General features: G+C 41.0%; 1 protein-coding gene across 34 annotated transcripts in view; it reads left to right on the top strand.

Moving 5' to 3' along the window:
• Positions 1 to 25,774, top strand: part of ANK2 (ankyrin 2) — a 316,546-nt gene that overhangs the window by 191,372 nt on the left and 99,400 nt on the right. For 27 of the 34 annotated variants that reach the window (XM_088660422.1, XM_088660406.1, XM_088660416.1 and 24 more), the window contains 5 exons: positions 3,388 to 3,486; positions 5,290 to 5,388; positions 18,227 to 18,325; positions 24,022 to 24,207; positions 24,970 to 24,993. In XM_088660422.1, coding sequence (XP_088516548.1) covers positions 3,388 to 3,486; positions 5,290 to 5,388; positions 18,227 to 18,325; positions 24,022 to 24,207; positions 24,970 to 24,993 — 507 coding nt within the window. The remainder of the gene's footprint in view (positions 1 to 3,387; positions 3,487 to 5,289; positions 5,389 to 18,226; positions 18,326 to 24,021; positions 24,208 to 24,969; positions 24,994 to 25,774) is intronic. The other 7 variants (XM_088660409.1, XM_088660417.1, XM_035113087.3 and 4 more) reach the window with 1 other exon arrangement.

Below are 25,774 nucleotides of genomic sequence, written 5' to 3'. Positions count from 1 at the left end.
TACATTTGGAAAAGGATATAAATGTCTTGCCTTTCCATACAGCCTACTTGCTTTATCCTTCTTCGTTCACAAAAAGCAAACAGATACTTCATTAATGCTCATTCTGAAGAAACACTAGGCAATCATATATTCTTAGCTTTCTTCTCATTTTCTTACAAAAAATAGGGATGGATGGATGTAAAACAGGAATGGCTTTAAACAAGTTCAGGGCTGCTTTGCATGTTTTACCTCCACCGCCTGAGGCAATATGCCTCATTATTTATACCCTTTGTTGAGACTCACACTTGGGGATAGTCCTGTTTCACTAGGGTCCTGCCTATGTGCTTTCCATAAGTATATTGTACACAAATTAATGGCTTCATGCTATGAAGTGGTTTTAAATTTGTTAAATAAAAAATAAAATAAAATCTGGTTAGCCACTCTGTGAACAGGATACTGGACTAAATGGGCCTCTGATCTAATCCAGCAGAGCTTTTCTTATGTTCTTATTCTCACATGTGTCTGAATAAAAACTATTTCAGATCCTGCAGATAGCTCAGTCTGGAGAGCATGAGACTCTTAATCTCAGGCGCCCCCCCCGCCCCTCTGGCGCCCCCTCCCCGTTTCCCAGCGCGGTGGGTGGGCGGGCGCAGCACGGCTGCCACAGGCACTGTTGCAGGGCGGGCAGGCAGGCACAGTGCGGTTGCCGTGGGCGCAGCTGTGTGACGGACCGGCAGACCTGCCAGCAGGAGGGCGCAGCTCACGGCGCCCCCCCTGGCTGGCCGGCGCCGTGGTGCCCTGCGCCACCCAGCCTGGCCGTAGGGCCGGCCCTGGTGGGTTCAAGCCACACATTGGGCAAAAGATTCCTTCATTGCAGGGGTTTGGACTAGATGACCCTTGTGGTCCCTTCCAACTCTACAATTCTAGGATTCCTCACTTCCTGCTGTGATTGAAGGTATCTGATAAAATAGCATGGCATTTGCAAAATCTCAGATATGGCTATAGTAAGCCTTGATATAGGCTTTTTATCTAAACTAGCAACCTTATTTGCTGTTATTTTTTAATATGGAGAAGGGAATCCCTGATTGTTTCTGCAAAGCACCAGAGCCACTTTTCCTAGGTCACCCACAGAGCAGCGTGCCCTTGTAATTAAATTGCAAATGCCCTCCCACATCTGATCACCTGAAGAACTGACATTGTTTACAGATGGAATTACTCCATGGCAACAGAGATGCCAGGAAAGAATCACTGCTTAGTCATGATGCACTTGTCCTCACTTGGAACCATTTTCAACCATGGATTGAGTCCTGGGTTGTGTAAACAAATACAGGGCTAAAGTTAGTTAAGAGGGTGCTGTATCTAAGATAAAATGGATCACGTGAAAAAGCCTGCCATTAGCCAAGCCCTGCTCTTTTCTTTTCTCTTCCTTCCATCTTTTTCTCCTTCCCTTTCTGTAGGTTCACGGCACTATTTTTGTAGAATCTAGAGTGGGCTCTTCATTGAAAGGCTCACAGAACATTGAACCTTGTGTTCTGCTGCTGAAAGGCTTTATTATTATTATTATGCCCAGTCCTCCAGAATAGACCGGTGGATAATGGGAAATCAACATGAGTCTTTCCCTCTGTGGTTTTCTGCTGCCTTGATCCATTTAATCAGATAAAACAGCATTTGGTTTCCAGCCAGCCTCTTTTCTAAATAGGTTGGATTGTGCCCAGCTGACCTTTTGCTGTTTCCACTGATCATTAAAACTGAATAGATCCTTTAATGTAATCTGTACAGTATTGTGTCAATTCATTTAATGCTGAATTCCACAGTTTATAGTTGTAGGTAAATCTCCTAGATTTCCTGTTTTAGCAAGGTGTGCTAGTAAGGCATTTGGGGGATCCAAAGTAGGCTGGCCACATGACCTGGAAGCTGTACGCTGGCTCCCTTGGTCAATAACGCGAGATGAGCGCGCAACCCCAGAGTCGGTCACGGCTGGACCTAATGGTCAGGGGTCCCTTTATCTTTACCTAAGTAGGCTTACTTTATTTATTCATACTTATTTATTAAAGTACATTATCCCATGTGGAGGTAGGTTTCCATAGAAGTTAACTGGACTCATTTCAAAATAAATAAATATCTTTTGAATATTTAAAAATATCTGTTTTTATTCATACTTCTATTGTTTTCTTTTATATTTTTCTGAACAGCTTAGATGTTTCCTTACAAAGAAGGCTCATATAAGTTGTTGTTGGTGTTAAATAAAATAAATGTAGTTTTGTATTTAGGCCACTCCGTGTTTGCAAGATTCAGCCAGGATTTAATTATAAAATGATTTTTTAGAATAAAACTTTTGTTTGAGCCAGAAGTGGTTACCATATTAGGATTTTGCCAAGATCAAGCAGATAGAATAATAAACTTCTCTCATTTGGAATCTATTTATAGTAGCCAGAAAAACTTTGACAAAGTTTTGGATATTTAGGTATATTCTGGGACAGTCAGAGTGGTTTACTGGTATATAAATAATGAAAGTAATAACAGTTGTTGGATAGACTAGAGCCATTTCATTTTCATGGGTGCAAATAAAGTGGCTGCATTTGGCAGCTAGAATTTAAATATCCATGTTTGAGAAATGATCTGATTTCTTCTTTGTTTACAAAGAACCACCACCTCTTTAAGTCTGCATATCTGATAGAGGAGGTGTTGTTTTATTTTAAGAGTTGTGTTTTTAAAATTATTTATGTACTCTGCTGTAGAACTGAGCGGATAGGAAATAGTTTTAACAAACAAATATGTGAAGTGGGAGAGCCAGGTAACTCTGGCTTTTCAACACTTGAAAGGACAGAAATGAGAGAAACCCCATCCAATTCTTGTTTTACTGGTATATACTGCACTCAGAGGTTCGGTTCAAGTAGACTTTGGGAAGTTTAAATGAGGGTGCTACTATGTAGACTCCTTTGAACCTACCCATTTTGAGATCAGTACATCAGTGGGATAGGGAGAGGTCAATCTTGTGTTTGCTTGGCAGCTTCCTTTGTGCCTCCCCCACACTCCCATGAGAAATGGGTGGGCAGAGTCTATGAGATTTCAAAGGTATCTCCTTCTGTGACACAACATTTCTTATTGTATTTGCAAATGTTGAGAGAGATGCATAGGTGTTTGTGTGGTGGATGTTGTGGACAGCATGACCATGCATGCATTGGATGTGGGACCTGGAGCTTCCTATGTGAATGGGATGGGACAATAGCTCAGTCTCTGACTGGCAGTGGCTGTGCCAGCTGAGAACTTTTTAGCTGCTGATGTCTGTGCTTGCAGCTAGGACTATACGACTGTGCTATACGACTAGGGTTAAACCCCTTTAAGAGGGGCCAAATGGGAAGTTTGTGGTTAATGTGAGGATTGTTATTTTTTATTTTTCCCTTGCAGAATGGACTCAATGCTCTACACCTGGCTGCCAAAGAAGGCCACGTGGGGCTGGTTCAGGAATTGCTGGAAAGAGGTTCTGCAGTGGACTCTGCTACTAAGGTAATATATTCACTGTACAGTGGAACCTCGGTTTATGAACGCGATCCATTCCATGGAGGCGTTCATAAATGGAGGCATTTGCTCCCCGAAGGCACGCTTCTGCGCATGCGTGAAGCACCGATAGAGCGCTTCTGCACACGTGCGCGCTGCGCAGATTGCTTTTGCGCATGCACGAGCTGCGCAGATCACGTCTGCGCATCCGATGCCGCAGAACCCGGATGTAAATACTTCCGGGTCCACGCAGTTCGTAAACAGAGGCGTTCGTAAACGGGACTGTTTGTAAAACGAGGTACCACTGTATACAAATGGTTCTCTGTGTGTGTTTCACACACGTGCGCGCGCACACACACACACTGACACATACACACTGAAATAGAGCAAGGGTAGACAATGTGGTTGGACTACAGCTTTGATCAGTGACATGGTCAGCTAAGGGATGATAGGAGCTGTAGTACAGTAACGTTTACTTATTTAGAACATTTGTATCCAGCTCTTCAGCCAAAAAGGCTCCCAGAGTGATTTGCAAACAGTCAATTAAAACAAGACAGTCTTTGTCTGAAGGCTTACAATCTTATATAAAAACACAATAGACAAGGGAAAGGGGGCAGGGAGGGGGAAAGAGACATTGGAAGAGCACCACAGCCATCTATGATTCTATTCCTGAAACAGACTAATGATGAACATTATTTGTTTCAACTCTGCATTAAGATCCATTAGGCAGTGTTTCTGAAACATGTGCTGAAACTCCTGAGTATATGTCTCACACACCTTCCATCTGACAACAGCACTGTACTCTGTCCTTCCTCATTAACGTCGGCTGTGCATGCCTCAAGAATGCAAGCACACACTTTGCATCGACCTCTGCAATCCATACCAAACTCACACCAACCCTCCCTTAGTACATTTGTTGGCTTCAAAGTAAAAACATAGGAGAATTAAAGAACCCTCTCCTATACTATATAATCACAGAGGTGAGAAAGTGTTGGATCCAGACTTGTCTCGATGAACAGATGGGCTTTGGACTGATTGGAAGGTCACATGTCTGTTGTGTCCTCCTCATGCTGCCCTGCCAACGCTGCCGCCCCCCAATGCTCCTGGGTCTATGGCCCCAGCAGCCCCCTCCCACACTACGCCCCTGCCTGGAGGGCCTCATTCTCCCCCCAGGTCAGAGGTTTCCTATGTAGACAATACTGGGGGCCAATGGTCTGACTGTGTATAAGGAGGTTCCTGTGTTCCCATGAAAACTGCTCCCTTGTCATGCAAGTAGAAAGTAATTTCATATTACTCCTTGGGATTTTTTCTGGTTAAGAATAATTTCCCCCCTTTTTTGTCTTGGTGTTAATAGCTGGCAGCATGAGACAAAACCAATTCAAAGGATGCAGCTTTATTGCTTTGCTTACTGTCGCCTCTATCCCTGTGAATATTCTAGAATTATCAGGTTTATCAAAATTGGTCTGCATCACTGAAGGGCAGTGCATAGCAAGAACATGGTGGAATTATATACATACCATAAGAGTCAAAGTATTTAAATAAGAGGTTCCCACATTATGGACCTCCCTAGCTAAAAAAAAAAGAGGCCAAAAACATTTCTAAGAAATTTTTGGGTAGCCTTAATTCTAGGAGGTTTATTATAAATGAAGAGAAAGTTATTGAATAGTTTTAATGCAAGAATGCTAAAGTTTCAATTGATGTTATGAATGTGAATGAAAATACTGTTTATTGAAAGCTGCTTTGAACCTTGGGTTTGGGGCAAATCTGTCTATGAATAAATTATTATTCCTATTATTATCTTTTATCAAACAGAAAGGCAATACTGCATTGCATATTGCATCCTTGGCTGGGCAGGCTGAAGTTGTCAAAGTCCTAGTGAAGGAAGGAGCCAATATTAATGCACAATCTCAGGTATGTTGGGCATTTTCTGCTTTATAAAAATGCAATGTTGTATAAAGTGCTCTAAACCTTAAGTTGGCAAATCTGACTCAAGGTTAATTGGTCACACACAGTGAAGTGCCCAAATCATTCAGCACAGTGGGACATATTGAAACCTCACCAGCAGCTGGAGCACAGCAGCTAAATCAGATCTCTCAGTCTTCAGATTATGAAATTATAAGGTTTCTCCTGGCACGTAGAACTTCATTTTGAGGCATGGAATTCAGTGAGGAGCCCTATAGGTAATATAAACTGAATCCCAATATTCTTGAAGCCATCTTTTTTATGCTTCTCCAAATATACCTTTTTCACTCTTGTATATTTTCAAATAAGGATATAGTACTATTGATTCTCAGCCTGCAACAATACATTTTCTGCCCTCCAAAATCTATATAACTGATTTTTAAACTGTGTTCCTGGAAACTCTTTTAAGTTTGAAGGTTTTCTCATTGGGGTCACTTGTGTATTCTAGGTCATATTCGCAGTTTACATGGGGCAGTGGTCAGACTGACCTCATCTGGTTGATGCGCCACACAAAATTAGAGTGCACCCTAAGTATGTCCTAGAATACTCTGCAGTACCCAAGGGTTCCTCAGCACAATGTTGGTATGGAAAAGCAACATGGACAAACTCATCTCAATTGGAAATAAGAATGGTACTTTCTAAGCTTCTTCACAAAGAGAATCGTAGGGGGTGGAAATGACCCTTTCCATGGCCTCAGAATATGGCACATCGATGAGAAGGAAATACATAGAAAGGACCTTCATCACTCCCCTGGGGGTCTTCCTTGTCTGAGAGTGTAGTTTCCTTCATCCCTTCTACAGCTGGCTACTGCAGAGTTAGACAAGAGTCCTTTAAGTCAGCACAGCCATCTCCTCAGTGAGGTGGGCCCAACTGCAGTGCTGGTCAACCAACAAAAAGGTTTCGAATGGCCCTGGCTCTGGGCTGAGATAGCATCTTTCAAACCCCAGCCGCCATAGCTGCCAAGGGCCCTGACCTGCTTTAGGAGAACTGCCTTCACTTTGCTTAAACCTAACTTGACCTATGCCTAATCTTCACTTCAACTCCTTGTTGTCTCCACTTTCCCTATGTGCTTCAAGCCCCAACACAACAGCATAACACGCTAATGCTTCTTCCCTGTAACTAATGTCTCTGCTCCCTCACCTCGCCAGCGCTGCCACTCACTTTCCTTTCCCCAGAACTTACAGTAATAACCAGTGGAGATATGTGTGAAGGAGAGAGCAGCTATTTAGACTTTCATTAGCCTTGAATACCTAACAGCTGAGCAGATTCTATCGTAAAGGTCTGTGGGAATTATAGTTTGTCAGAATGCATGTCCAACTGCTACCCCCAGGGATCTTTGCAGTGGGAGCCTTACACTGAGAACATTTTCAGGGATAATGCTGGCCTATGACATAAACCCCTCTTTTGCATACACACCATCCAATGCTGCATGTGAAAGGTAAGTTTTTTGGATGGGGAAAGGCAGGCTCGCCTGATGCCTTCATTAGATATCTTTAGGTGCCAGGCAAAAACATTTCTCTTCAACCAGGCATTCGGCTGATTAACATTCCATGGCTTTTTCAATGTGTTTGTGGAAGGAGTGTTATTGGTTTTGCTTCATGTATTTTGTATCTTTCTGTTGTGAACTGCCCTGGGATCTTTGAATGAAGGGCGGTATACAAATATGATGAATAAAAATAATAATACAGTGGTGCCTCGCTTAACGAATGCCCCGCTTAATGAAATTTCCGCTTAACGAAAGGATTTTTTGAGCGGAGGTTGCCTCGCTAGACGAATTCGTTTTATGAAAAATTTGTCTAGCGAATTGCGGTTTCCCATAGGAATGCATTGAAATTCAATTAATGCGTTCCTATGGGCAAAAAAAAATTCAAAAAAAATTCAATGCATTCCTATGGGATTCGCTAGACGAATTTTTCATTATAAGAAAAGACCCATGGAACGAATTAAATTCGTCTAGCGAGGCACCACTGTAATGTAATAGTTTGAAATAGCCTGAACTTATTTATTTGGCTCAGGTTCCGAACACCTAGCTATTTTGGAATGGGGTGGGTGGGCAATTCATTTCTAAATTCTGCCTCTATCTAAAACTTAACCTGCTATTAAAGCAGAAAATCTGAAGATCATTGATGTAGATGATGGTTTGGATTCAGTGGAAGTATAAAATCATTGATGTAATTGATATATTGTGTTCATATTCAGTACCTGTACAGGGTTGTATAAATTTCAAATTTTGCCATGCTGCATTAATTTCCCTTTCTTTTGCCAAAGAGCAGCATTACTCTGTCACAATGCAAGCTGATACTTGAAGGTTGGGGAAAATTGATGCATACAAAGGAGTCCAGTGGATTGTGGCCTTTGTGCACATGCAGAAAGCCCTTTGAGATGGGATGGAACTCTGCAAGAAGACCATTCATATCAATAGGGCTTGTGAGTTGTGCACTTGGTCATTAATTTAGCAATAAAATAAAAATAAAAAATTTGGTCCCAAACATACTAAATCTGTAGTCAGGTTCAGTGCTTAATATTAATGAACAATGGCTATACACAAGCCGCAACTGCAAGGCACCCTCTGGAATACTGCTCTTTTCTCTTTTACATAGAAGGAAATGCCGCAGTATCTCAGGCAGGAGTCTTTGATCTATTTTGGTAGCTGCTGACTCACAGCATCCAACAGAAAAGGCTTCAGAAAGGGAAAGGGTAGAAGGAATTTGCAAATCACAAAATAAAAATAAAAGGTCATCTGTAGTCAGATGGAACTGTTTAATCTATGTGTCGCACCACTGACGTTCACCGCACTAAGGGCCCCCATGCTATATACAGTTAGGTGATTTTAAATATCTATACATATTTTTACAACCACCAATACCCATGCAGTTTTATAATATGTGTGATGGAGTTAGGCCTTCTCCTATATCCTATAGCAGGCACCCCCAAACTTCGGCCCTCCAGATGTTTTGGACTGCAATTCCCATCTTCCCCGACCACTGGTCCTATTAGCTAGGGATCATGGGAGTTGTAGGCCAAAACATCTGGAGGGCCGCAGTTTGGGGATGCCTGTCCTATAGTAATGCCACATTGTTGATGCTGTTGCATTTTGTAAATTGGCAATAACAAGCCGAGACCCACCTAAAATCATAGCTGTGAGGCAGGGATTGGGGTTGCCCATAATTTATTCTCTGTGCCCTTGTTCTGTCTCTTACACACTCCATATGCTCCTTTATTCGTCTTATACATGCCTCCATTCACATACATTACTCTTAGATATAGATACTCACATATGCCACTATAATATATCCTGGATAGCTCAGTTGGTTAGAGTGTGGTGCTGATAACACCAAGGTTGCAGGTTCAATCCCTGTATGGTACAGCTGTGTATTCCTGCATTGCAGGGGGCTGGACTAAATGATCCTCAGGGTCCCTTCTAACTCTACATTTCTATGATTCTATGAATCACTATATATATATATATATATATATATATATATATATATATATATATATAACACTGCAACATGGGAGAAGAATGTTTGGCTTACGAAAAATAATTTTATACATTGCATAATTTGAGTCTATCTGATGGTATAAAGAATGTGCTTTTTCTTTCTACATTAGCTGGGCATCCTGCAAAATTGTTAAGAACTCAGTAAGCCTGAGGTCACACTTGCTGTGAATTGCATGGTGGCTTTGTCACTCATAGGGTTGGCTGAACTATAGGACTAGCCCAGTACTCTGTTTTTGTATAAAGCTGCAATAGGAGGTGGTTTATTTAGATATATAGGCCTACTATGAACCCCATTGGTTCACAGCAGGCAGCAGTACTGCATCATAAGGAAGAAGGAAAAACAATTTCTTGAACAGAAGATTCACAGTGCATATTACAGTGACAAAGGAAGTGAGTACCAAGAAACAGAATAGAACAGCATGAATCATATGCTTCCCTTTAATTCCCCCCTGATATTTTAGCTCTCAGCAGTTCTTATTTTAAGTCCACCAGCTAACCCATAGTTGGTGGGGGAGAATATATTTGGTTAAAACCAAAGAAACAAAGTGAAATGGAGGGATGGGAATTGAGGGGAGTGGGAGCCCAGGGACCTTTACTAATCCTAATTACGTAATATTCTCCAAAGCATCTTTAAAAACCTAACCAACCAACCTATGCCCATTTTCTTGGCTCTGCTGAGAACTGTACCTCATAACAAACCCTTTACCATACATCCCATTAAGATAATGTCTGTATAAAATAACTTTATTTACATTTGTCAGTCACTTCATACAAAATAAAATGTCTCAATATATATTATGAAGAAAGAGAAGGTATGAAATTATATATTACACCCATGACACTGCTCAGGGTTTTTCTGTTTCCATTTTTTGCTAAAAATCATTACATCAAAACACTGGCTAATTTGTTTCTCTTTGTATCCCCTTCCTCCATCAGATTAAATGAATGCTATGATTCATTTTAGCTCAAGAAGCTATCAAATAGCTTTTTTTCATTTGTTCTAATTATACAATTATCATGAACTTTCATTATCCAATTTTATTTCACAGTATTTTTCACCAAAAGCTTTAATACAATGCCAATATTTGACTTCTCAGTCCTTTCTTTAAAAAACCTACTCTGAATCCCATTTTAATAAAAAATGCCAGAAATATAAATATCATCTTCACAGGGAGTATATAATGAATATTCTAGTTTTTCAGCACATTAATTGGTAGCACTAAATGTTCCAGGCACTGTCTACAGGCATTGTAGCAGATGCTTGGTCCTCGAATTCTGATCCAAATTGAATTGACTCAAAAAAATAAAGGCAGCCAAGCTCATACAAAATAATAATAATAAAAATGGCAGGTGCTCTGACACATTATAATCTCGTTCCCACTTAGACCTTATACATACGCAAACAATTAATTATAAAAGGGCTGTGTAGGACATTATATATTTAGATATAGGCAGCTCAAATGCAGGCGGTTGGAACTCAACTTGAGCTGAATAATGGGTAAATCACAATATTCTAGCAATGGTCCCAGATACTTTAACTCCCCCACCTACCTGTTTGATGGCTATATTTATGAGGACTCAAGTATTTGGCCCAATTTTTAGCTGCAGTTAATTTCTGGTACACACAACAGAAAATAAAGCACTAATATGCTGGCAGAAACAGAGAGAACAAGAAAGCAGGATTTTTAGAATTCGTTGTTGTTGTTAAAATTTGTTAGCCACTTTATCTTGCCTAGGCAACCCAGAACGACAAACAACCAAACAACCAACCCCATATAGATACATTAAAACAGAGTGGAAAAGAAATACTTTAAAAAATCCAATTTACAGTACTTCCAAAAGGCCTCAGATAGTTAAAGACAAAAGTCTTGTTTATAGAGGAAAGTTTTTGTCTGGCACCATGGTGGAAAACTAGTATCAAATTGACATTGTTACATCCAAACTAGGCCTTAGGGAATTTATATAGCATTTTTCAGTGTTCATAGCACTTTCTTATCTGGTTGTAAACTTTACAACAACTATGTAAACTCAATTGTCTTCAGCATCCTCGTCCTATTGCGTATGTAGAGGCCAGGGCTAAGAAGGTCATAGCTTACTCTAAGCCTACTTGTGAGTTCATACCTGAGGTGAGATTTAAACTGGGGACTACCACAATCATAGCTCAACTCCTTTGCTAATACATTCTACAGTACTTGCTGCATGATGCGCAAAGCATAATTGGCTCAATCTTTCTTCTATTTGAATAAGAACTGATCTGATTATTTTTGTCCAGCTCTCTATGTTTATTTTAAATTAACATCTAGGTCATTCTTAAAAAAAATTGTTTAAAAATGTCATCAGCTGCTGGTGAAAATATTTCTTGATTCCGTAAGCATGTGAAAATTCAGTTTTTGCTTACTTATATACTCCTCCTGCAAATTAAGAAGATGGATTTATTACTCTATTACACTCAAAATAGAGTAATATCAGACACATTTTAATTGAGCACGTTTTAAAAGTGCACATTGAATACAATTAAACCCTAATTTTGCTCCTACTGCCCCATATTTACTACCTTGATCTAGGCCTGGGCTAATCCAGTGTACTGGAAGTATCAATTTGTTGCTGAACCAGTCTCAATTTTAAAGCTAAAGAAATATTCTATATGGGTTCTAAAACCATGTCCCATTGTTTTGTACATTCCACCTCCCAGTTAAAGATTTTTTTTCCCCAAAAGATGCATGAATGGAAGATGGCTTGCATAACTACCGTGATTTTTTTCTCTTTCAAGCTTCCAATAAACTTTTATAAACAATAGTTACAGATTTAGTTTTGAGAAAGATCGAGTTAGTCCTTCGAGAAACTTCAGTGGGAGTGTTTCAGCATCTTCTAATATGAATTTACTATTTTCACAGAAAATCCAAAAAGTAAAAACAAACAAAGAAAAAACACCCATGAAAGATGTGGATTGTATGGGAGGAAAATATGGGATTTTATTTTGAGGAGGAAGATGACATTGTGTTGCTGCTGCAAAACATTTGCACGAAGGAGCAGCACAGAGTTAATAACAAACTACAGGGTGGAAGCACCCTGAGACTAATGGCACTTTGTGTGGGTTTGGAAAAAATGACAAATTCTGCTTAGTTAAAAACAGAAGCAAAATCTACCTGTTTCCTCATGGCTATTCTGAAGAAGTAAAGAAGAGGGGGAAGCACACAAGACCAAGGCTCACACGGCTCATAAAGGTGAACTACAGGTTATTGTTACATCTGAACAAATCCATTATGACGGCATTCTTCCTGTGGCTGAAGAATTCCTCTGACATATGACTTCTTTTCCTTTTCTTCAGAGAGAAATGTCAATGCATTAAATAGCTATTCAAAATTCTGCGAAAATTGTCCTATACTATTTTCTAGATACAGCAGAATAATTTTGATCACTATAACTCATAACAGGGTAATTCGTTTTACAAATTTGCCCCCTCGCCCCAGTGAAATTTTCTTACAAATGTATGGCCCCATTAAATCTAATCTCTTTTTGTTTTCATGATTCTATGCTCTCTGTTTTAGTTACAAAATCTGTAAAGAAGGTAAAAAGAAGGTTAAAAAAATAGAAACCTCTGACGCATATTCAGAGCCTCATCATGTAATGTGAACATCTTTGGAAAAGTGGGTATTACGTCCTTAACTTACCCTTGTAGAGAAAGAGAATCTCTCCTGTTGAGATAAAATCCTCTTATGAGACATTATTTTTAGTACAGCTGAAAGTAATGCCCTAGAGCATAATGCAAAATAAGTTTGTAGAGTCCTAATAATTTTTATTCTTTTGTGATGCATTTTGAACTCCAAGAACAGAGACCTCCATAGAAATAATACTTCTATGACACATTTCTATTACAACTCAGGCCCAAAGCCCTGCTATAAAGTCTGATTACAGACTTGCAGCTGTCCTGTTGGGACAGTTAAACTTTCATTAGTTAATAAGTTCACACAAGCCTTTTGCATGCTTTAATCACATATGATTTTAAAGGTAAAGATGATGTGTTTGTGCTGGATATGAAAAGGGATGTGAAGACAGTATAGGACAGGGGTGCCCAAACTTTTTTCAAAGAAGGCCAGATTTGATGGAGTGAACATACGTGAGGGCCGACCAAAGCTGTTCAGCTTTTTTTAAGGATTGTTTGGGACAGTGATTTATTTGGGTTTTGTCACTCTGGAAAGCACTTTGAATGCTGATGACACTACATTTTTGCAAGGCAAGGGAGAGATCAGAATATTGCATCTCCGTAAATATCAGAACTGTTGAGAAAATCTAAAGATCTACTGGTCAGCTAGTTTTACCTCCCCAAGGGGACTTTTGACTTGCCCTCCATAGCAAACTGCCTATGAGACTAGATGGAGTTTTAAAAGAAGTTTGGTATGGAGCATGATTATTTGTTTTTCAGAGTAGAAGATGTGGAAAGTCAAACTGGAGTCACAACAAATCCTAAGTAGTATTTTGGACCTCAAAAACTATCTAGAGTTGTATTGTTTGGAATCAGTTAATTGAAAAGCAGCTTTTATACGAGTATATTCTTTTATAATTTCAGCTTTTTTTCTCTTTTCTTTAGCAAGCACAATTATGCTATAATGTCACTGAATGGATGTCAGTAATAAGACTTTTTAGTGCTTTGTTAGATCTATAATAAGCACAAAAAAGTAACCGTAGATGGGTTTGACAGTAAATGTGAGGCTTGCATAATGACAACAATCACTGTATTTAGCAAAGGGGGGAAACCACCTACATAGAGCAGTCTGATTGATTATATTGATCCTGAAATGCATAATTACTTTTTGAACCAGTAGTTAAAACAATGAGCATTCATCACCAGCAGGCAACTCCATTACACCACAGCTGCCTCCTGTGCCCTATGTTGCCATTAATTGTTGTGTCATGTGAATAGTAGTGACACATTAAGATATGCCACCTGGGGGATTTTGATGGTTTTCTCTCCTCACTTAAAAAAAATATTTGGCATGGAAATGCTGTTTGAATGATTTGGACAAAATTAAGAATGTAGTTAAATATAGCAAATATATAAAAGAAAAGTAAGAATTATGTCCTTTGTAATTTTAGCCTTAATATTTTGAACTCCATTCTGTAGGGTGAGATGTCTAGTGCAAAATTTTGTAAATGGCAAGTGTTTTAAGGAACAGATTTAGCTGTAACTCTTCGGTGTAGTTTCTTTTTTGAGAATGGGAGATTTTTGAAGGGACCGTGATCACAGTAGAAATGAGTAGCTCTCCGCTTTTTGGTGTGGGAGGGTTTTACATATTACACCCACTAACAAGATCTGCAGATCCTTATGATGGGGTTTTGTGCTATGTGATTATCCTAGTGATATTATGTCAAATTTTGCAAAAGAGAATACATGTGCTATTCAGAGCAAGGAGAATCACGTAATCGCTGCTGTTTGCTGGCTGTTCCCTACTTGGCTGCAGAATACATTCCTATTAGAGTCATCAAATTTCATTAGGATGTTTTTCTATGCCACAGCTTCTAAATTGAGTGGGAAAGAAATGCTGTCAATATCTCAAATGGGTCATGTCTATAATTATGAAGTAACAGACAGAAATATAAACCATAGGACATAGTGTAAATATTTTCTTTATGTTCCTGGTGATTTAACATGCTTATGGAATTGAAGGAGAGTAACCTGAGGGTTGCCCATCCATCATATTTCAGTAGGGACTACAAAAAGTAAAAATATAGCTAATGAAGAACGAAGATTATTTGTGCTCCAGTCTTAACCACACATACCCAGATGTAAGTGCTGCTGTATTTAAGGAAGCTTGTTCCCAATAAGTGGGTTTAGGTTTGTAGCATTACTAAACAAGCATTTCCAGATTGTGACATGAGTTCTAGTGAAGGAATGAGCTCCCCTCCCCCCCAAAAATGCACATTGAAGGCATGCCACATTGCCCAATCCAAATTGAGACCATGGGTACGAGGGCGGCAAGAGTTATGTCCCACTACCCTCTCAGATCTGATCTGGATCAGGGACTCAATCAAGCAGTTTGTGAAATAAAATGCTTGAACTCAAGGGCAAGCAATGGCTGAGAATTACTTACTTAAAGCTTAAAAGGTAAAGGTAAAGGGACCCTTGACAGTTAAGTCCAGTTGCAGATGACTCTGGAGTTGCGGCACTCATCTCGCTTTACTGGCCAAGGGAGCCGACATTTGTTCGCAGACAGTTTTTCCGGACCATGTGGCCAGCATGACTGAGCCGCTTCTGGCAAACCAGAGCAGCACACAGAAACGGCGTTTACCTTCCCACCTGAGCGATACCTATTTATCTACTTGCACTTTGATGTGCTTTCGAACTGCTAGCTTGTCAGGAGCAGGAATCGAGCAATGGGAGTTCACCCCGTTACTTTTTTAAGTAAGTGAATGCACCTTATGAAAGTGAAGATATGAGGCAAAATGTACATGTTAGCAGTATCTGTGAGAAGATGAGCCAGCCTGTCTACTCCCACCTTTCAGTGTTTTTAACTAATGAATGTTAGCTAATGAACTTCATTGTTGATTAGTCTTCTCATGAGGTGGCCTAAGTATTGGAGCCTCAGCTTCAGGATCTGTCCTTCCAGTGAGCACTCAGGGCTGATTTCCTTAAGAATGGATAAGTTTGATCTTCTTGCAGAGCTTTGATTAATGAGTGGATTGTTTGCATGCCAGGTGATAGGAATCCTTCAGGTCCTTCAGAGCTTGCTATTGTGTTTCCTGCTTGCAGTCCTTAGAATCTTCATAATCCTAAAGACCAGATTTCCCCTTGTCTCCTATCGTCCTTCATTTCTTCCCAGCAACTAGGATACACTTTAATGTGGTGGGTTAATCTGAGATCAGACACTCACTGGAAGTTATTTTATATAAATGCACAGTTGTTGTTGTTGTTTAGTCGTGTCCGATTTTTTGTGACCCCATAGATCAGAGCACGCCAGGCACTCCTGTCTTCCACTGCCTCCCACACTTTGGTCAGACTCATGTTAGTAGCTTCGAGAACACTGTCCAACCATCTCGTCCTTTGTCGTCCCCTTCTCCTAGTGCCCTCAATCTTTCCCAACATCAGGGTCTTTTCCAGGGAGTCTTGTCTTCTCATGAGGTGGCCAAAGTATTGGAGCCTCAGCTTCAGGATCTGTCCTTCCAGTGAGCACTCAGGGCTTGATTTCCTTAAGAATGGAAATGTTTGATCTTCTTGCAGTCCATGGGACTCTCAAGAGTCTCCTCCAGCACCATAATTCAAAAGCATCAATCCTTCGGCGACCAGCCTTCTTTATGGTCCAGCTCTCACTTCCATACATCACTACTGGGAAAACCATAGCTTTAACTATACGGACCTTTGTCGGCAAGGTGATTGCTCTGCTTTTTAAGATGCTGTCTAGGTTTGTCATTGCTTTTCTCCCAAGAAGCAGATGTCTTTTAATTTCGTGACTGCTGTAAATACACAGTAAGTGTGGGTAAATGTTAAAGAGCCCCTACTCCCTGCAATTGGCAACTGCAAAAGGTGAAAACTTTGCAGGTAAGCTTAGCCATGACTCCTGCTGTGCAGGAGCTGAAGTCCAGGCACAAATTATCTTCAATGGGTCTTACTCCCTGGGAAGTTAAAGTGGATACATGAATGCAGTAATTAAGCCTGAATAGATTTGGTTGAAACCTTAGAGTTAAGCTAATTCGCAGGATGATGGTAAATAAAAACATGACTCTTTATAATACAAAGATATATCACTGGTTAAAGGAAGCAAAACTTGATACAACCATTTTATACACCCTTCTGTATTGTATAAGGATTGAGGGGTTGGTCTGGATGATTCCCGTGGCTCCCCACTAAGCTTCTAGTTTTGTATGTGCAAGACTGTACTCTGTAGTAGAAGGTACTGTTGAACTTTGCTAATGTAATGGGCATGGTTAAGTCAGTTAGGAATCCATTTACATGTTTAAAGAGTTGGCCAGATACATATGTGTTGCTATGGCAACAACTGGCTGGTAATGTTCTTCCGGTATGATGTAGGCCTTGCTGACCTGGCTGTTGGCCATGTCATCTTGTAGGTAGGAGAGCAATAGTCTTGCCTTTCTTGCAATAGAGCTAGCCTTTCTTTCAGTCTGTTTGAGAGCTGGGAAGACACACTTTCAATTTGCAAAGCTTACTCGTTAAAATTCTAGGAACTTAATAAAATCATTTTACTCTTATTAATATTCTACTCAAAACTATCCTTTGTGATCCGCTGCACTGTATGAATTGAATCCAGGGAAAGGCAGATAGGAGTTGCTTTGGCACACTCTCTAAGGAATCTGAATTTTATGCTCACATATTTCAGTTCCAATTATGGATTTGTCTCTATTGTATTGTTTTATGCAGTTTTTGAAGTAAACCACTTGGAGGCCTACTGGCAAAGGGAGATATATAGAACTCATGAATAAATAAAATACACATAAATATTAAACCACTTGTACTAGTAGTGATCCAGAATGTTACGGCCTTGCACTGAGTGCAACAATGACTTGTAAGAGTTAATTTGCTGCTGTGCTATGGTCAGCACAATTTTAGAATCAATCAAATGCTAAACACATGTTGTAGCCAATACTATTGGCTCATTTTGTTGAAAAGTCACATACTATAAGCTTCTATACATTATTTCAGAATTCTGCCATTTCTGCACTTTTTCTTGAGGCCATGGTTTTATAGCGCCCAGTGGGCTGCCTCCAGTTAAATAAAAGCAATAAATAAATATATTTTATCCCTTTCCTCGTCAGTGCTTATAAAATTTTATTGCCAGTTTAACATTCCCATTTTCCTACATGGAAAGCAGTCTAGTAATGAATTCTCCCAGCGAACACCAAATTACCTTAAATGCTATGAAAAAGATATCAAGGGGATACTAAGCTATAAAAAGCTATGTGGAGTTACTAAATCATTACCAAAGAGCCAAAGTGTTCATATTTCAGTGGCTTGTTCATGCAGCAGTTTGAAAACATGTATTCTGTTGCAGCCTTCACCTAGTGTCCTCCAGAGGTTTTGGGCTACCATCTTCCAAATGGGAGTCGGTAGTTCAAAACATCTGGTGAAGCAGCAGCAAATGGGTACAGACTATTATAGGGCACATATAATTAATTTAAACAGCAGAACTTTATATTTGTTGGTTTTCTTTTCCATTCTGCTTCATTTTATTTGGGAAATGGCAGCTGAGCTTTACTTTTTAATATCCATGTTTTGATGTCATAATTCCTTAGGCCCTCAGTGAAAATATTATTATTATTTGTGTTTCCCCCTAGAATGGCTTCACTCCTTTGTACATGGCAGCTCAAGAGAACCACATTGAAGTAGTGAAATATCTTCTTGAAAATGGAGCCAACCAGAGCACTGCTACTGAGGTACTGTACTTGGATATTTTATTTACAGGTCTTTCTATAGCCTTTTTCTTTTATAAAACCGTGAAGATGAATCTACATGGCACACACTCCTGTTTCTTAGTTTGCCCTGACTTCTCTTAAGAGCAGCCTCAAATGCTTCCATCCGGAGGGAGGGTCTGCTTAACCCTTTCTTTCTTGCCCTTCACTTGCTCAAAACGATAATTACCCCAGGCTGTTCCCTCATCTGCAAGGGGAAAGATGTGCAACTTTCCCTCAACCGTTGAGATAACAGGTGGTGGAGAGGCATTCTGAGCACACATAATGCAATAATGTAAGGGAAAGGGTTATGCAGCACCTTCCCCCCCATTGTTCCTTCATTCCCAATGAAAGATTTCAAGCTGCTTTTCAGTTAAAAGAGCCATCACAGGAAAGAAATAGATGCCTGTGTGTAACCTGTACTGTAGTCTGGCTCTCAGGTCCTAGAAAACTTCAAACACATTGTTTCCACACTTTGACCCCATCCAGCTCCTTAATCTCCAGTCTAGTTGCTAATGCATTCTTAGAGGGCCTTGATATTCCTTCCCTCCCCATAGAACTATTTTCAACATTCACCAAATGAGATCCCATTTGGGGGCAGATAGTCTATAAGGTTACAATATGTCGCTCTTTCACTTTCTGATCATCATGAAGCTTTATCTAGAAAAGTTTGTGAATAAGGAGCCAGTGGTGTAGCTAGCCGCTCGCGCACCCAGAGCGGCAACCCGCTCCGTGCGGTGCATGCGCAGCATTGCTCCGTACGATGCATGCGCCGTATGGAGCAGGTTGCTGGCGGCAGCACTCGAGCACTGTGATCCACTGCTTGTGGCTGAGGATCCCGGTGCTGGAGCGCCGGCAGCAGCAAACCGCGAACAAGCAGCAAACTTGCTCTGCGCGCGCTTTGCTTCTTCCTGCTGGGGCGGAGGCGAGGGGGGGGCAGAGAGGGGCATCAGCGGCCACTGCTGGTGTCTCTCCCTGGCCCGCCCCTCGCCTCCACCCCAGCAGGAAAAAGCAAAGCGCGTGTCTAGCAGGTGAGCGAGCAAGCTGCAGAGCGAGGGTTTTTTAAAAACCTTGCTCAGCGGCTTGCCGGCAGCAGTGCTCCAGCACCGGGATCCTCTGCGATCCTCTGCGCTCTGCAGCTTATTTGCTAACCTGCTCAGCACTCACTTTTCTTGTTCCTGGGCAAGGGGCCGGCCAGGGAAGGGCGTCAGCGGCCGCCGCTGACACTCCTCCCTGGCCTGCCCATTGCCTCCACTCCAGCAGGAAGAAGCAAAGCACGCGCCGAGCAAGTGAGTGAGCAGCCAGCTGCCGAGTGAGGGTTTTTACTGGACAGCGGGGCTCGGCTTGGGAGTTGTGGGGGGCGTGCCAAGTGTCACCCCCCTCCAGGGTGGCACCCAGGGTGAACCGCCCCCTACGCACCCCCTTGATACACCCCTGTAAGGAGCATGTTGAGAGCAGGGAATAAGTCAAGCAGAGCTGAAAGGGATGGTGGTATGGACAGAGTCATAGAGCCTAGGAAGATGTCACAAAGTACAGTAAACTAACTCCACTGATGGCTCCCAGACTTAGTTACATTTCTCACTTTTTGCAGGGGCACAGCTCTAATTTAATGATTCCTGGCTACTACCACTTTCAGAGGGCTTAGTTATATGGATTGTGTAATATATATGATGCTAACATGGCGTAATGTCACTTGTTCCTAGCTGTTCAGGGTGTCACATATTCACGCTATTAGTACCAATTATCACCCAGAGATGATTTCTTCTTGTGGTCTTCCATTTGAAGAGTATTTATTGGTTTAAAACATGTAGCTCATTCTTCATTGTAACAACTATCACAGAGATGGGGTCATAAATAATTTTAAAAGTACAACACTTGAAAACTAATAACATTATTATTATTATTATTATTATTATTATTATTATTATTATTATTATTATTATAGTCTTAGTAACCAGAAAAACAGTAATTCACTAAGGAGGTCCCAGTGTTAATGCTCAGCAAATGCCTGAAAGTTTTAAGTTTGTGCTGCTAATTACTCAGGGCCCACCCTATACCAGTCACTATAATTTCTTTTTAATGTTTTTAATATTGAATTTTAAATCATTGTAATGTGTACGGGGCCCTGCTGATGAAGGGTGGGTAATAAATTTAACTACTACTCAGGGCCGTCTCAACCATGTCGGGCGCCCTGACACCGTGGTGTGGAGATCGCTCCGGTGCCCCTGCTCCGCCCCGTTTCTTGTCGCGGCTGGTGGGCGGGCGCAGCATGGCTTCTGCGTGACTCTGCCGCGCGATGCCCCCCTGTCAGGCCACCGCCCTGGCGCCCCGCGCCACCCAGCCTACCCATAGAGCCGGCCCTGCTACTACTAGTAGTAGTGGGATGTGGGTGGCATCTAAACCACAGAGCCTAGGGCTTTCCGATCGGAAGGTCGGCGGTTCGAATCCCCGTGACAGGGTGAGCTCCCGTTGCTCGGTCCCAGCTCCTGCCAACCTAGCAGTTCGAAAGCACGAAGTGCAAGTAGATAAATAGGTACCGCTCCGGCGGGAAGGTAAACAGTAGTAGTAGTAGTAAGAGGGAAGGGAGTTCCATACCTTGGGTACTACCACCAAAACCCCCTTCCCTTCAGGTAACTGCAATGATATTTTGAACAGAGTAGCCAGGCATCCCCAAACTTTGGCCCTCCAGATGTTTTGGACTACAATTCCCATCTTCCCTGACCACTGGTCCTGTTAGCTAGGGATCATGGGAGTTGTAGGCCAAAACATCTGGAGGGCCGCAGTTTGGGGATGCCTGGAATAGCCCTTGAAGACCATCAGCTGGTACAGAATTCAGTGGCCCACCTCTTCAGCAGGGCTGCATTAGCAGAAGAACATAATGTCAGAAGAGCCTTGCTAGAGCTGACTGGGAGTACAGCATTTGAATAAGTTGTCTCCTGGAAGCCAACAGCCCTTACTGCTTGTTCCTCATATCTAGTATTCAGTGGTCTACTTCCTCTGAACATTGAGGCTTAGTTTAGCTGGTGCTCTGGATTCCCGTTGTCTTCCAGGCTCCTTGTAAAGCACAGATTATGACCTACAAGACCTAACCCACACTGGCTCAGCATACCCATAAATCTAACCTCCCACATGTCCCTTCAAAAGTTACGTTAACTTAAGTTCTCTCCCCCGCCCCCTACTATTATGGTATTATAATGTCTGCCTCAGAAGTAAAAACTTAGAAAGTGTTGATCTATGGACAAATCTGCATATTTTCATAAAGCTCTTCCACTTTTAGCAATCGTGAAAAGTGGTCCCTTATCAATCCCTACATTTGTCACCCTCCTCGGCATGGAGTTAACCTACCCCAGGGTATTCAGAATGGTATGACATTTATTAACATTGCACTCCAGCCAAGCCTGCCTTTGTTAACAGCTGTTTTCTCTATCCTTTCATTCAGCGGATACTATTGCATTTGATGATGGTTCCTAAAATAATGCTTTCTGTTGCTGGGATGGGCCAAGATCATGTTGCTGTGGCAGCTTTGCTAGAGTATGAAATCCTGTGTGGTTGCTAAGCAACAAGGCAGAAACAGCATTTGTAGATGAGTCACTGCCTGATCTTGAAACCCCCAGTTCTTTACTGTTGTTGTTTAATAATCTTCAGTAGATTCCACCTCCCCCCAAACAAACTAATTCATTTCTCTTAAGAATAATATGATATTGGAGATGTGAGCATAAGCACGGTGAGGTGCCATCTCACATCTTTCCAGGTGGATCTAAAACAATCCTTCTTTTCAGCCAACACAACTGAGTCTCACCTATTTTGAAAAGACACCTCCTTCTTTTCTCCTACTGGCCTAACTCTAACCAAAGGATAGGCTTTCTGTAATTTTACCTCAAACAGCTGACACTAGATTGACAACACTAGATAGGAACCATACAGGCTGCAGTCCAAGAATTCATCATTCCTTCTGTATGCCCAGGGGGATTTTGGACTTTAATCCCAAACAGTCCTCCTTCAATTGTGTTGCAAGCCGCTTTTGGAATTTGAGCACACACAGTGAAAATAGAAAGAAACATCGAATGTTGCCTTATACTGTACTGAGTCAGGTCATTAGTCTGTCTAGTTAAGTAATGTATATGTTGACCAGTCGTGGTTCTGCAGGGTTTCATAAAGAGAGCCTTCCCAGTCCTACCTGGGGACTGAAGCTTGAATCTTTTGCATGCAAAACTTGTGTTTTTAGCATGATCAGTTATGCATTGTGAAAGAAAGGATTTGCATTAAGAAAAGGAGAACAGAAGAGTTCAATTTGCATATGGTAATTTATACATGTAGATGCAAATTTAGAAATAATCGCTATAATTTAAACAGAAATACAGTAGAGTACATCTCACCATATTGGGGAAGACACCAGGGGACTTGTGTGGCTGCCCAGTCTGCTGCTCAGGTGTTACTAACTGTTGATGGACAACTTTAGTGCCCTGTTGATGTGTATGTTCTCCCTTTTTGTGACTCCTTAGGTCTAGACAGCCCTCAGACAGAGAGCTCCTTCAAATAGAGGCCTGCTCTCTGTAAAAAAAGGACACCCTATATGGTTTACCACTGAGCTGTGGCACATAAGTCTTTACATAAGTGTTCCTATATCCCAGTCCTAACTCAAACATAGGTACCTGCCTTATACTGAGTCAGACCAATGGTCCATATGCATAGACTGGCAGTAGCTCTCCAGAGCTTCAGTCTCTTTCAGCCTTACCTGGAGATGTCAGAGATTGAACTTCAGACCTTGTGCATGAAAAGCAGATGTTTTACTACTGAGTTCTATCCCTTCCCCAAAGATCAGGCTTTTGACCTGTTCAAGGCCTCCAGGAAAATGCACTGAATCTCTGGATGTGAGACAAGAAGGAAAGGGACTAGTTCTCTGGACCATCTCATTCTTGGCTTGAGCTTTTTCTGTTGCCTCCATCTCCATGTCTCCCAGGCTCTACCCTTGACCTGGAGCATACTGCCTCATTCTAGCCTGTCAAGCACTCATCTGTTCTGCCCTGTGTTCAACCAGGCAACACCCTTTGAGCTCCAAGGCTCAGTCTTCCACCTGAAGGTCTGAAACTCAACTCTCCCTTCCACATGTTTAAATAAGTGTTCTAGATTGTGGCTAGTGGAAATATTTTATGCATCTTCCCCTGAACTGATATAAACTTTTTTCCGCAAATTTTGTTTGGCTTGCTTAAATTATAAGGGGGGGGGAATAAGCATGCCATTTCACAACCAAATATTATTATTGCATATGTGATTTATTAGTTATCGATTGGTGACTTCCAATTAATATAAAAATATACAAAAGCTAAATTACAATTTCATCAGTAATTAACAATAAAAAACCACCAACATCAAAAACCCCAAAGAGCACCAGAAACATTCAACTAGCAGCAGTATATGGGCCAAATAACTCATCACTACATCAGCCTTGAAAATACCACCTATGTTTTTTACATTATTTTTGAACAGAAGTGAAATTCAGTAGTAAATATGTTTGGAGATGGGCCTCTCTGGAGTGTTTGGTGGGTTGCCAGAGTTTGATACATTGCTACCGGTAGGTGGCTAATAAAATGTTGCGTGTTGAAGTACAACACACCTCTTTGTGGGAGCTCTTTATAAGGGTTCTGGCTTCATGCAGAATTTTTTATTTTCTGCTGCAACAGGACGGCTTTACTCCATTAGCGGTTGCATTACAGCAAGGACACAATCAGGCAGTAGCCATCCTTCTAGAGAATGACACTAAAGGGAAAGTCCGGTTGCCGGCATTGCACATTGCTGCCAGGAAAGATGACACCAAATCAGCGGCTCTTCTGCTCCAGAATGATCACAATGCTGATGTTCAATCTAAGGTAAAAATACGCTTGCTTCTCCCTCCTTGTTCTCCAGTATTGGTAGTCGTACTAAAAAATTGGGATGTCCAGGGCCTGTTTTGTCCTTTATGCAGGACAAACTCAGATTCATTACTGAGAAGAAACAGCAGTCTTTAGTAGCTCCTTAAACAATTTAGATGTTTTTCTGCATTCAAATGTTGCACTTTTTAAGTGTACATATAAAACATCTTACATGGTAACAAAAAAAGAAACTTATACTTTTGTTAAGTGGCCCTCAGAGATTCCTATCAGTTCCATTACTTTAAAAAGATTAATGCAAATAATAACGCTCCTCTTCTAGTACGGGTAGTTGTTGCTGAAACCTGTATCTGCAATAAAAGCTCTGTTGTTCAATGTAGAACTGGAGGAAACGGGTTAGATTTTCAAGGCACAAAAATCGCCCTTCAGTTTCTAAGTTTTCCTTTCGCTGACTTTCTAAGGGTGTTTGACAGTTTTTGCATTTGAAAATGTAGTCCAATTAACACGAGGTTAATATCAAATTCAGTCTTTGTAAACCTGATAATCTGTTGTGGGGAAGGGGAAAGCTGAAGCAGTGTTGCTGTTGAGTGGGAAACCGGTTTGTGGCCCAAGAGAAGGTGGGCTGCATACAGTTCAATTGAACATTAGCTCAGGCTTTCTCCCATAACAACAAGATAATTCATTTCAGCGAACAATTTAGGCCTCTGTCTTTCTGCCAATCTGTAATATCTTTCCTCTTTTTTCCAAAACATGCTGCAACAGATGATGGTGAATAGGACAACTGAGGTACCAAAAACAACAGTTTTGTTAATCTACTCCCCCCCTCCCCCCAGATAATTGCTGCATTTTCCTGTCATATACAGTTCAAACTGTACCCAATTTCGTTTCTAAATGTGCACTGATGACAAAAATGTATATTTTCTCCTCTGCTTTGATGTTTTTTCTTCCCTTGTTCTTTTGAGAGGGTGGAGATTGTTTTTAGATAACAAGAAATGGGAATTAGAAATAGCATTAGGGTTATGGGGATAATTTGAAATACAGGGCAATTGCATGTAATACCGTGTTTCTCATATTATAAGACATGTCTTATATTTATTTTTTCCTCAAAAAAACACACTATGGCTTATTTTCAAGGGATGTCTTATTTTTTTCCTCCTCCTCCTGCCGCAGCTGGCATTGCTACTGCGCCTATCACTATGTCTTATTTTCGGGGTATGGCTTATATTCCTTGAATGCTTAAAAATCCTGCTATGGCTTATTTTATGGGTATGTCTTAAAATATGAGAAACAGGGTATAACGCTGTGACTCCATTAATGCTTATCTGCATCATGGTTCCTGTGGGTAGTTGTTGGTTATTGATAAATGAAGAGATCCCAGTGGAAACCTTCTCAAAGGTACTGAGGTAAAATGTTTCTTTTAATTTTATGATAGGCATTTATATATGGTTTATATAGGTTTTAAATGAAGAGTAGCCTCAAATCTGTCACTGGGAGATTGTGTATCTCTCCCCACCCCTCCACTCCAGTGTACAGTTTTTTCTGTTGTAGCTGTTATACTGTACCATTA

Source organism: Zootoca vivipara, chromosome Z1 (assembly GCF_965207765.1).
Source record: "Zootoca vivipara chromosome Z1, rZooViv2.hap1.1, whole genome shotgun sequence".
NCBI classification, from domain to species: Eukaryota; Metazoa; Chordata; class Lepidosauria; order Squamata; family Lacertidae; genus Zootoca; species Zootoca vivipara.
This window is presented reverse-complemented; position numbering and strand designations above follow the sequence as displayed.